A 12,601-nucleotide genomic window follows, 5' to 3' on the forward strand; every position below is an offset into this window, starting at 1 on the left:
TGAGCACCCAGGTTTCAAATAGCGCAAACTCCACTTTAGCAGCAACTTCAACAGGGTCAAATTTCTTGACAGAATCCTTACAACATTCATCAGCTTCCTCAAGACACCCAACATTCATCAGCTGTTGGTGGGCACAAGGTTGTGTCGGTCAGGCTTGTCACTGTTTTTAAACGGTTGAGATTGCATCATGGCCAATTTCTATATGGTTGGAATAAGGTGGGGCCAAGGCCCCACGTTCCCATCAAAAGTGACTTCCATTATGACCCTCAATCCCTTCCCTTGTTGCAGAAGAGGGATGTTTACGCGTTCGTTTGTCGGTGCTACTTTAACTAAATGATGTGTGCATTTTTTTCACACTATTAGAAGCACTTTTAATTATTTAAATATTTTAAAATAAACTTTGTTTTACTTTATTAGAATTTTTTTAATTAATGTAAATAATATCGTTTGGTCAAAAAATAAAAAATAAAATAAACTCTTATTATTCTCACTCCCACATTTTTATCATTTTATTTTATTTATTTATTTTAACTTGCTCTTTGGATTAGTAAGTTTTACTAAATGCGGGTTTTGTGCTTGACATGCAATCCCAAATAAACCTTTAATGTATTAAATTATTTTCGATATTCAAGGATAGTATGTAATTGTAAATTACCTTAATTTTATTTTTCTTCCCTATTTTTCTTATTTTTCTTCTTTCTCTTTACATCATGTCTGACATAATTTAAATATTGTGAAGATTCATGCGTCGATTGAGTAATTAATACAATGACAACAAAGCCTTTAACCTATGAATCCTAGAACGCCATTGCGCTTCGTTCTGCGTCACGTCTTTTGTTAGATCCAAGTACTCTAAGTCTTTTCTTAGAGTCTCTTCCAAAGTCTTCCTAGGTATTCCTCTACTTATTCGGCCCTGAACCTCTGTCTCGTAATCGCATCTTCTAACCGGAGCGTCTATAGGCCTTGATTTCACATGTCCAAACCACCGTAACCAATTTTCTCTCATCTTTCCTTCAATTTCAGCTACTTCTACTTTATCTCAGATATCCTCATTCCTAATTTTGTCATTTCTCGTATGCCCACGCATCCAACAAAGCATTCTTATCTCCGCTACATTCAGTTTATGCATGTGTTGATGCTTCACCGCCCAACGTTTTGTGCCATAAAGCATTGATGGCCTTATTGCCATCCAATAAAAATTTTCACTTGAGCTTTAGCGGCATACAACGATCGCACAACCCACCTGATGCACTCTTCCACTTCATCCATCCAGCTTGTATCTATGGTTGAGGTCTCCATCCAACCCTTTATTCTTTTGCAAGGTAGATCCTAGGTAGCGCAAGCGGTCACTCTTTGGTACTTTCTAATCTCCAATCCTCACCCCTAACTCATTTGAGCCTCCATTTACACTGAACTTGCACTTCATATGCTCTGTCCTTGACCGACTTAGGTGAAGACCTTTACATTCCAACACTTCTTTCCAAAAGTTAAGCTTCGCATTTACTCATTCCTGAGTTTCATCTATCAACATTATATCGTCTGCGAAAAGCATACACCAAAGAATATCATCTTGAATGTTTCATGTTAGCTCATCCATTACCAATGCAAAAAGGTAAGGACTTAAAGATGAGCCTTGATGTAACCCTATAGTTATGGGGAATGCTTTCGATTTGTCCTTCATGAGTTTTTACAGCAGTCCTTACTCCATCATATATATCATTTATAAGTTGGATATATATCACTTGTACTCATTTCTTTTCTAAAATCCTCCAAAGAATGTCTCTTGAGAATCTATCATATGTTTTTTCCAAATCTATAAAGACCTTGTGCAAATTCTTTTTCATATCTTTATGTCTTTGATTGAGTAATTAATCTAAGAGAAAATTGTAGTAATGATCCTTCAACTTTAATCCAATTTGAGCAATAGTCCTTCAAATAAAAATCCTTGACTATTGGTTATTTAACTCATCAAAACATGTAACTATGACATTTTTTGTCAATTTCATCAAAATAAGCCACGTTGGAAAGATCATTGACACAATTAGGTTAAAGTTGAGAGACCATCGCTCCAATTGGGCTAAATTTGAGGGACCATTTCTCCTATTGAATTAAAGTTGAGTGATCATTGCTACAATTTTCACATTTGGTTTTACATATTTGCCCATTGATTCAGCCTCTTGTGTGTTTCACGTAATTCATTTGACAAAAGTTCTAATTGAGTTGGCAAAAATGACCTGTAGTTGTACATTTTGATGAGTTAAGGAACCAATGATAATGAATTTTTAGTTAAGGAACCATTGCTGCAATTGGATTAAAGTTGATGAATTATTACTACAATTTACTCTTAATATAAAGATAAGTATGAACTAAATATATGGTAATGTCTACCGGGCTCACTTTCCAAATTGGTTGGAATAAATAAATACCATATTAGAATTATCAAAACATAATGTCACGCACAGATATATGCCCACTGTATTTTCAAAACCATCGTTCAGTCCCTCACTCTTTACCAATAAAAGGAATCTTTGACTTCCAACGTTCGTGCACAATTATAAACTTGATTTGAATTTCTTTAGATTTTGATTAATGTAGAGAAATGATGCAAGGTATTGAGGCCTCCGAGATGAGGCGGAATATGAATCCATCTCTAAAGGGTTTGACGTATGCATGATTCTCCAAGATCGCATTCATGATTTACTAGAGGTATATTTTAATTATAATTTTATTTATAACATTGTGTGTAACTTTTTACTATTACTAAGTAAAGGAAAGAGTTCGAAACTAATACAATAATTTAGGGAAAGGAGGAGTTTCGAACTTAGGACGCATAAATAGAAACCCAACACACTATCCACTAGATAATGTGCAATTAAATTCGGTCTTTTTTTTTTTTTGAGAAAAAAAGTGTAGGGGAGGGTAAGTTACCCATCCCAAGGCCAGGCCTTAGCCCATTTTTTGGTTTAGTCAAGAGGTATTACTGGTACGGAACTCGAATCTAGGTCTTTATCTAGCAAAGAGAACGATCATTCCTAACTTAAACAACTCTTTTATATCTTTTTTAATACCCTTTTTTTTCTCTAAATAAAAGAAAAAGAAGGGTGAATTGAACTTTTCCCTCTTATTTTTTTGGCGTTTCTAACAATTTGGTTATCTTTTTTTGACGAAAAAAAAAAAACAACAATTTGGTTATCTTTTAAAATTGATTGAAGACAAGTTATACATGTATTCAGTTGTTCATTTATTTAATTGAATTCTTATTTTTGTTTTAAGGTAACGTTATTGGCACTCCATTTATGGGGTGAATAACTCAAGAGCCATGCAGATGAGCCATCCATCTACAGGTTCCGGCCTCAGAGGCCATGGCTCCTGATATTTCTTCTTTTGCGTGGCCAAAGTCAACCAACTTAGCAAGGCGCTAGTCCTCCAAGTACTTCTGAATGTTACCTCATATCAAAATCTCAACAAGTATTATCAACGAAGGTTCAAAGCATGCACCGACAAACTAGACAGTAGATTCATGTTTCAACCTTACACGCAATGACATTTCCCTCCGAATCATTTCCGAGAGTTGAAGATAGAAGATGAACAATCTTCTGTCAAGTATTGTAACTTGATATTTAGTTACTTACTGCCTTATTATGTAATTAGCCATAATTGCAGGCAATAGAATATGATTTTCTAGGGTCGAATTAAGGCGGATCAGAATACGCGTACTTTAGAAATCTGATTATACACTCACCAACTTTCGATGTGGAGCTGATTCATGTGGGATTGAATGTGTTTAGCGTGGTGTTGCCGCCTATAGTGTAATGCTTGCCCCCAAGTTGGATGAATTCTCCCACTAATCATGGGAATAGCCATGTGTCGTGATTGCCACGTCTTGTGGCTCTTACTTGATGTGAGGTTAATTCTTGCGCTTCAACCCTTCTAAAGATTGGACTAGGATTATCTTTTCATCCTCTTTCATTCTGTCTTATTACATTATCTATTTTGTCTTTCTCTTTCTATAAAAAATTAATATAAGATGTTGACGTTACTTAATCATGACCATTCAAATAAATAAGGAATGAAGGAAAGGAAAAAATAAATAATAATAAATTTCTTGTATTATTTTTAAAGTTTTGGTATGAAGAGAATCCGGTGGATCACCGTCTCTACATATAAATCTCGTCTGGTGGTAAGTACACTGCACATTGGACTTTATTGGCTCTCTTATGTTTTGTCAACTAAACATTAGCTGGAATTTCCAGATCCCACGAAAAAGCGTATATAGAAAATGAAGTAGATCTCCCTCCACCTTCCTCTCCTTCGAAATTTTTTTCTTGTGGCACGAAGATACACGTGTTTTTATATAAGTAGTGAGAAATTGTATTTTTTAAGATATTAATTTTTTAATACATATATTCTATTATTTATATAATGATACGTGATATACCATTTCGTGTACCTGTCACATTGAGAATCCTATGCTTCCTTTCCTCACTCGATTATTTTATCCTTTAATTTAATATTCAATGGTGATGGTGAAAGGCAATTGAAATGAAAGAGACCTCCAAATGAGATAGTAGTAGAAGAGGAGAGACGGCTTCTATTATAAATCTGAGAGACCCCCCACTGAGTGACCGACCGGCTCTCTCCCTCTCTTTCTCTCTACAAATTAGTAATGGAGTGAGAAGCAGCAGGACCCTACACTTCTTCAATCACCCACTGGGCCAAGTAAGGAAACTCTCACTCTAAATCTTCTCGTGTATTATGTCGGTTGTCATTATTTGATCAGATCTTCGTTTTGGTTGTTTTGATGGTCCAAGTACTCTTGTTTTTCTGACGAATTAATGCAAAGACATTCATGTTTGTAGCTTTTGAATATTCCCAGTATGTAGTTTGTATCACTTCGCTTGTATTTTCCTCAACTTTCTCACCAACCAAACATTGCGTTCTTGTTATTGTTAACCCACCAATCTCGTTTCTGTTTGTTGGGGTTTTTTGGTGCTGAGAAATGGGTTATAATCACCTTTCTCACCAGCCAAACAGTGCGTTTTTCTGTTTGATGTCCAACAGAAAAAAGTTATCTTTTACCTCTCAGATTTCTGGGTTTCTTTTTCTTGTTAATTGATGGATCTGGTTTCTTTGGATGATTCAGTTTGCTATATCAGTAATTTACTTATCAAAGTCCTAGGGCAAATTATATCACCTTGAAGAAACAGTCTTTGAGAAGTGAGAACAGTAACACCATTCGATTGGTAGCTGAGTCTGTCTTGTTATTGCCCTTTTCAGGTGATTTAATAACTTGGGATATCGATCTTCACATCGTAAAGATGGCTGTGGGGAAGTATTCCCGAGTTGATGGAAGGAAGTCGTGGAATTGCTGTTCAACGACTAGTCTGGTTGTTTTTGTTGCGTTTTGTTTAATCGGGGTCTGGATGTTGATGTCAACAGTTGTTCCGATTCAGAATCAAGGGACATCGTCTGAGGAGACTGTGGATGAGGTAAAACCGCAAACGATAACTGATAAAAATTTGAAGCAAGTTGAAGACAGTTTGGGGGAACTATCAGAAACTGTAACAAAAGAGGATGAAAATGGGAGTGATTTGCAGAGTGAAAGTCATTCGGATATTAAGAATGACCAAAATGTTGAGGATGGGTCTGTGAATACAACGGAAGAAAAACAGGAAGAATTGGTTTCAAGGGAGGGATCTGAGGAGAAGACTGAGCCAGAAAGTGACAATGGTGGTGAGGGAAATCAGCAAGAGAAGCTTGTGGAAGAGAGATCTGATGAGAAACCTGAGACCAAAGAGGAAACAAAGATTGGGGAAATAAATGATCAAGAAGCTAGTTCGGGAGATGGGGAGTCCAATTCCGAAGCTGGAAAAACAGAGGTGGAGGAGAGTTCAGGCACAAAGACATCTGTAGAGGAAACTTCTGATGAATTAAAGCAGGAAGAGGAAGCTACTGGTCAGAATGAGAAGGAAAAGGTTGAGAAAGATCAGGAAGAAAGTGATACCAGTAGTAAAACAGAAGGCCAGGAAACTACAGCTGAAACTGAGCAAGGGTCGACTGAAGTCATAGAGTCGCTGAATGCAAAAGAAACACAACAATCTTTGTCAGATGAACATAAGAGTGAGCATGATGAACGGAAGTGGAAAGTCTGTGATGTCACGGCTGGGCCAGACTACATCCCTTGTCTTGACAATTGGGGATCAATCAGGAAGCTTCCAAGCACAGGCCACTATGAACACCGAGAGAGGCACTGCCCTGATGAAGCCTCTACCTGTCTTGTTCCTCTACCAGAAGGATATAAACGGCCCATTCAGTGGCCCACAAGCAGGGAAAAGGTATATCATATGTCTAGTAGAACATTAACAGTTACCTCTTTAAATCTTTGAAATTGAAATATGTTCTTGGTGCATGATGCAGATATGGTACCACAATGTCCCTCACACAAAGCTTGCAGCAGTTAAAGGGCACCAAAATTGGGTTAAAGTTACCGGTGAATACCTCACATTTCCTGGTGGTGGAACTCAGTTTAAGAATGGCGCTCTTCATTACATTGATTTTATTCAAAAAGTGAGTCCTCTTGATGTATCATCTTATTTTGCCTCGTCCTGTCCTCACATTCGGTTGCATACGTTGTTTACTCTACATTTCTTCTATAGTGTAGTATACATTCAGCCAACAGCTATTAAAAGAAGACACGTGAGTTTTATTCCATTACCTGATAGCGGGTTTGAATTGTATGGGATGCAGTTCCATCTGATTTCATATTTCTCCATCTCATTGTCTTCATTTTTCCATGCATTGTGTGAAGTCTGTTCTTTGGAAAGCCAAACTGATTATTTTTTGCACTTATATTGATTTAAAATAACCCAATTGTGCTTCATTTGATCTTATATATTTATCTTTCCTTTTGCTGTTCTTTTCCTTAGTCTAGTTTCAGCATTATTATCTTACCGCTCCAAAGTTCCAATATTACAAAAATAGTATTATTTGTTGGTGAAAGTTTTTTCTTTTTTTTTTTAAATATTTCAATGCTTAAAGCGTATATTTTGTTTGGCTATGTAGTCTCTTCCTGATATTGCATGGGGTAAAAGAAGCCGTGTGATATTGGATGTTGGGTGTGGTGTAGCTAGCTTTGGAGGATTTCTATTTGAAAGAGATGTTCTTGCTATGTCATTTGCTCCCAAGGATGAGCACGAAGCCCAAGTACAATTTGCACTAGAACGGGGAATCCCCGCCATATCAGCTGTTATGGGTACCAAAAGACTACCCTACCCAAGTTCTGTGTTTGATCTTATCCACTGTGCACGGTGTAGAGTACCTTGGCATATTGAAGGTAATGTTTTCATTATATATATATATATATATATAATATTGTTTTCTATGTGTGTATATGTGTATTGTTTTAGTTCTTATATATTTGTAGAAATGTAATTTGAGTTGCACTGCAGGTGGTAAACTGCTCCTGGAGCTTAATCGTGTTTTGCGACCTGGTGGTTACTTTGTCTGGTCTGCTACTCCTGTTTACCAAAAGCTTCCTGACGATGTTGCCATTTGGAAAGGTAGGTACTTCCTACTTCATGTTTTGCCTCCGAAGCTAGTTGTATTTTGGTTGCTTCTATCTAACGTACTCTTTCCCCCTCTCTCATGGTAATTATTGGCAGCTATGTCGAAATTAACAAAGTCAATGTGCTGGGATCTAGTGGTGATTAAAAACGACACACTCAATGGAGTGGCTGCTGCCATATATAGAAAACCCTCTACCAATGAGTGCTACAATGAACGACCACACAATGACCCTCCTCTCTGTAGTGAATCTGATGATCCAAATGCTGGCTGGTACTTTACCCTTTTTCCTAAATATTTAAGGATTGGCATTTCTTTATGTTTGTTATTGGTGGCCTCTAGTACTAAAATTGGAATGACATCAAAGAAAGACTGAAAATAATTGGTAAAACTTTTGAAGTTGACTAATGGAAGGATTTTGTAGTGCAGAAAATTCTTCATGTGTTGTGAACTTGAGATGCATACCTTTCCAAATCTTTAAGTTGTACTTGCAATTGGGAGATTGACAAACTGTGTTAAAACTGAAAGAACTTTAAATGATAGCATCTCCCTTCTCGTAATTTTTAAGTAGCTAAATAAATCTGAGGTGATAAGTTCCATTTGAACAAAAAATAATTGTAAATTGATGTCAATAGATTTTTCAAGTTCGTCTGTACTCTAAGTTGGTCTACTAAGCACCATCAAATGTACGGTTCAGAAAATACTTTACATTGTTGAAGTACCTCTCCATGCAGTTAAGAAATCTCCTCTATAGTAGTCTCTATGAGTTAAATCTCCAACACTGTTTTAAGTATTCTTTTTATTTCTGCATTATCAGGAATGTAACATTGGAGGCATGCATGCACAAAGTCCCGGAAGGTGTATTAGACCGTGGATCTCAGTGGCCTCTGCAATGGCCATCAAGGTTGCAGAAACCACCATACTGGTTAAAGTCTCAGCTTGATGTTAATGGGAAATCTGCCCCAGAAGATTTCGTTTCTGACTACAAGCATTGGAAAAAAGTTGTTTCTGAGACCTATTTGAATGGGATGGGAATCAACTGGTCCACTGTAAGGAATGTCATGGACATGAGAGCTGTATATGGGGGGTAAACCATTATGAATCTTTTAGTTTCCTTTTTCCTTTTGAAAGCATCACTGCCTTGTCTCTTAACCCGCCTTCTATTTCCCCCCTCCTTTTTTCTGTTGATTATATGCTGTATTTCTAACATCTTAGTGGCTGAAGGTGAAAAATTCTGATGGGCATCCTCTTAGATTTAGATGCAAGCACATGGTTTAAGAATTTCAGATCAGTGGGAGTTGCATGTCATATTATTATCTCTCCTTCGGCTACTTTTTGTGATTCTTATTCGCTTGTGCGAAATGCTTTTCTTTTCCAGTGCAGTGAAGAATGTTGAAATCTTTCACATAGCCTGACTTTTCTTTCGCAATGCTTGTAGGTTTGCTGCAGCACTAAAAGACTTGAAAGTATGGGTTATGAATGTAGTCCCAGTTGACTCTCGTGACACACTTCCAATAATCTATGAGCGCGGTTTCATTGGGATATATCATGATTGGTGTGAATCCTTCAGTACCTACCCCAGATCTTATGATCTTTTACATGCTGATCATCTATTCTCCGTCCTTAAGAAAAGGTATGTAATACAACATTTCGTTTTTGTGACTTGTAAAAAAGACATCTACTGAACATTTCCTCTGATTCAATGTGGTTATTGTGTTGTGGCTACAGATGCAGCTTAGTGGCAGCGATTGCAGAAGTTGATAGGATACTGAGGCCAGAAGGGAAACTAATTGTATGGGACAATGCTGAAACCTTAAATGAGATTGAGAGTCTGGCTAAATCTCTGCAATGGAACATCCGATTTACTTACTCGAAAGACAATGAGGGTTTGCTGTGCATTCAGAAGACGTTTTGGCGTCCTGCAGACAAGGAGAAAATTTTGTCAGCCATTGCTTAAATGCTTCAATCTGCATCTTTGACGGCCTAAGGCTTAGTCAATACTGGTATTGTAGCCCGTTAAGTATTGTTTTGTTTGCTTAGCCATTAACGTATGAGGATCAAGCATCTTTAAACTAAAGCAATTCGTTAACGTGTAAATTTCACGTAATTTGTCATTCTTTCGGAGTCCCCCAGAAGCTCTCTCTAAATATTCTTGCAAAGTGAACTGTCGAAAAGGGGGATTATTTGGCTTTTGTATCTTTATATTTCGAGGACAAATGGAAACAGATACTTGAACGCATTATTGTAGTCTTTGACATGTTACTGCTCTTTTCTTACTACTACTACTACTACTATTACTGAAATTGCTGTCTTTTTGGTATTTATTATGGATACGGTATATGTTCAAAATATCGTATATCATCTATTTGTAATATCATTTTAGTTAAAAGAAAATGTTGTAATTCGGTATTGAAAATTAATTGGATTGGATTGGTATGAATCACTCTCTAAATTCAAGGCATGTTGAAAGTAGAGGAGAAACTTCTCGTTCTCTCACCATTTTGGTAAGGACTGGGATTAATAAGTTTTGTTTTTAAGTAATTCATCTTCTAAACACAATATTGAAGGGTTGCTGAAATTGTAAAACCAACTTGCTCAAACATCTACTAAGAAATGCATGATCACTCATTCCCTACCATTGAGTATTTGGAAGATATTAGCTTAAAGGCTTGTCGTGTACTCTAAGCTTAGCATATAATGCAAGGTTCTAAAATGCAGTAGGCGCTACTCGGGCAGTGGGTTAGAGTCTAGCGCCTATGTAACTAAGTGAGGGCTAGGTGGATTTAAGTAAATTTATTATATATCGTATAAATAAATAAGTGTCTGCTTAAACTCAAAAAATACATAATTTCGTTGGAATTCATAAAATACAAAATAGAATGACATATAGATCATAAAGTATATTAAAACATAATGAAAACATGGGAAATAAACCCATAATGTGTGTTCATCTAAGTATTCAACAAGGCTCTTACAATTTATTAAAAAAATAAAAATGCAAAATGAAAAGTTATGTATTTTTTGTCTAAGTGAGAGTTACAACCTAAACAGGTGGTCTAGACGTCCTTTCCTAATTTCTAAATGTCTTGAAATTAATCGGAGCGATGACCAATCCTCCTAGTGCCTAAGCGTGGCCTAGACGGCGCTAGGCTGATATTTTTATAACAGTGATATTATGTAATCTCGAGTCCCTAGACTTGGAGAGCAACTTGATTATATGCGTCTTGTGTCATTCAAACAACGTCAATTGAAGAGAAACTTATTCATGTATTGTATCGTTGATACAGTGAAAGTGTACCCATACGGGCCATGACACACCCCGTCCCGAAGGAAGGCATGCTGGCCGTCACGTGAGAGTGACGTAACCATTTACACAGTACGGAAGCTTTAAAGATATAATTTCTAAGAAGAAACACCCAAAAGTGAGTCCTAATTTTTGTCCATTCTGTCAGAACACCGTTGAATTTCCTCGTAGTCACCACACCTTTGCAATTCTTGAACCTGGAGGGGCGCAAAACAAAGTTGAGTGGGTCAGTAAAACAAACTTATTCAAAACCTTCTTTTCTCTTTGAATATACTAACCCCTCGCCGTAAAACAAGTATACTTCTCAGAAAATAAACATATATACGTATGTATAGATATGCCAATCAATCTCAAAGGTATGACAATTATGCTCAAAATATGCCAATCATACTCACATCGGAATCTCATAAAAAAAAATGTAAATGCTCAAGCATAACACATATCAATAACATATAATCTAGCAGCCGGGAGTCACCTAACGTGACCTGTACGGCAGCCTATAGAGCTCCAATCTCATCTCATTAACTAAATCTGCACACGAGTCGGAACCACCTAATGTGGTCTGTACGACAGGCTAGGTGTAATATATATACGCTCTAGTGCTACGATCACGTGAAGCTATGCGACGAATCGCGGGTCACCTACGAGTCGGAACCACCTAATGTGGTCTGTACGACAGGCTTTGCACCTGACTTGGATCCAAGCTGAGCGTGTGGTGCGGGAGGTGAACATCACGTGAAGGCTATGCCCTGGCCACGGGCGGGAGCACTGACACCGGGGTGCAGATAATGAGCTCTCTAAACATCTCAAACTACAACTGTATAACAACATGAAACCACTTACCTGGCACTTACCTGCGCGTCCACAGCACCAAATACAAATATATAAATGTATGCCGCTACAAATGCATGTGATGATGCATAAACGACAAACATATGGTGCATGACATGAAACAATAACATTTTCTGGAAATATAAACGTATATAGGTATCTATGTATATCCATCGTAATTCAATATTATTCTAAATGTATTTCATGCGTATATCAGATGTATATCAAATGTAGCTTACCTGGGCCTCCTCAGCACCATGCAACAATATGCATAATTATGGTAATGCACATATTAAAACATGATGCATATATGACAGGATATTTAATTCGTATTTCCTTTAAAATACGTTTCCTGGGAAATACGTCAAGCATACGTATATATACGAAAAACAAAACTGCCCACTCACAGATCATATTGACGTCTCGTAGGTCCCTGAGCCTCCCCTAGGTTGGTTACATTCTTCCTCTGTATAATTTTTCACCTATACAAAAAGTAACCAAATTATCGTTATTTAACGCGCATATGCCAAACATTCGTCCATAACTTTCTCATACGTTACTCAAATTGGGTATATGAATATACCACGGTGATCTACACGACGTCACGAACGCGTGACAATTTTCAGAATTCCATTTGGACCACGCACGCGCCCCCACGGGCCTGAACAGTCACGGACCTACGCGCCCCCCACGCGCGGCCACGTGTCGTTTGACTGACGGAATATTCCGTTTGACTGACGGAATATTCCCTAACTGACGCCGTTAGTCCTGTAGGAATATTCCGTTAAAACTTAACGGAATATTCCCCTATCTTCTCCGGCGAGTCACCGCCGCCGGCGCCGTCGCCGCCGCCGTCGCCGGAAAAACTGCAAAAACTTCAAAGTGTCATAACTTCTTCGTTTC

The 12,601-nt window shown here is 37.5% G+C and overlaps 1 protein-coding gene across 1 annotated transcript; it reads left to right on the forward strand.

Annotated features, from left to right (window-relative positions):
- The first annotated feature begins 4,550 nt into the window (after positions 1 to 4,550).
- Positions 4,551 to 9,810, forward strand: LOC103956541 (probable methyltransferase PMT24). Its single transcript, XM_009368543.3, has 9 exons — positions 4,551 to 4,719; positions 5,278 to 6,335; positions 6,418 to 6,567; positions 7,063 to 7,333; positions 7,449 to 7,559; positions 7,662 to 7,836; positions 8,381 to 8,650; positions 9,002 to 9,196; positions 9,292 to 9,810. Exons 2-9 carry the CDS (start codon positions 5,319 to 5,321, stop codon positions 9,518 to 9,520), a joined length of 2,418 nt encoding a protein of 805 aa, XP_009366818.2. The 5' UTR covers positions 4,551 to 4,719; positions 5,278 to 5,318; the 3' UTR covers positions 9,521 to 9,810.
- The last annotated feature ends 2,791 nt before the right edge of the window (positions 9,811 to 12,601 follow it).

Source organism: the organism of the source record quoted next, unplaced genomic scaffold (genome assembly GCF_019419815.1).
Source record: "Pyrus x bretschneideri cultivar Hongxiangsu unplaced genomic scaffold, Pyrus_bretschneideri_v1 Contig81, whole genome shotgun sequence".
Taxonomy (NCBI): domain Eukaryota; kingdom Viridiplantae; phylum Streptophyta; class Magnoliopsida; order Rosales; family Rosaceae; genus Pyrus; species Pyrus x bretschneideri.

Excerpts from the sequence above, each read along its gene's own strand:
- LOC103956541 (XM_009368543.3), top strand. The coding sequence starts at position 5,319 with ATGGCTGTGGGGAAGTATTCCCGAGTTGATGGAAGGAAGTCGTGGAAT. Across the intron at positions 7,334-7,448 it reads AGTACCTTGGCATATTGAAG|GTGGTAAACTGCTCCTGGAG; the intron begins GTAATGTTTTCA and ends GTTGCACTGCAG. Across the intron at positions 7,837-8,380 it reads GATGATCCAAATGCTGGCTG|GAATGTAACATTGGAGGCAT; the intron begins GTACTTTACCCT and ends CTGCATTATCAG.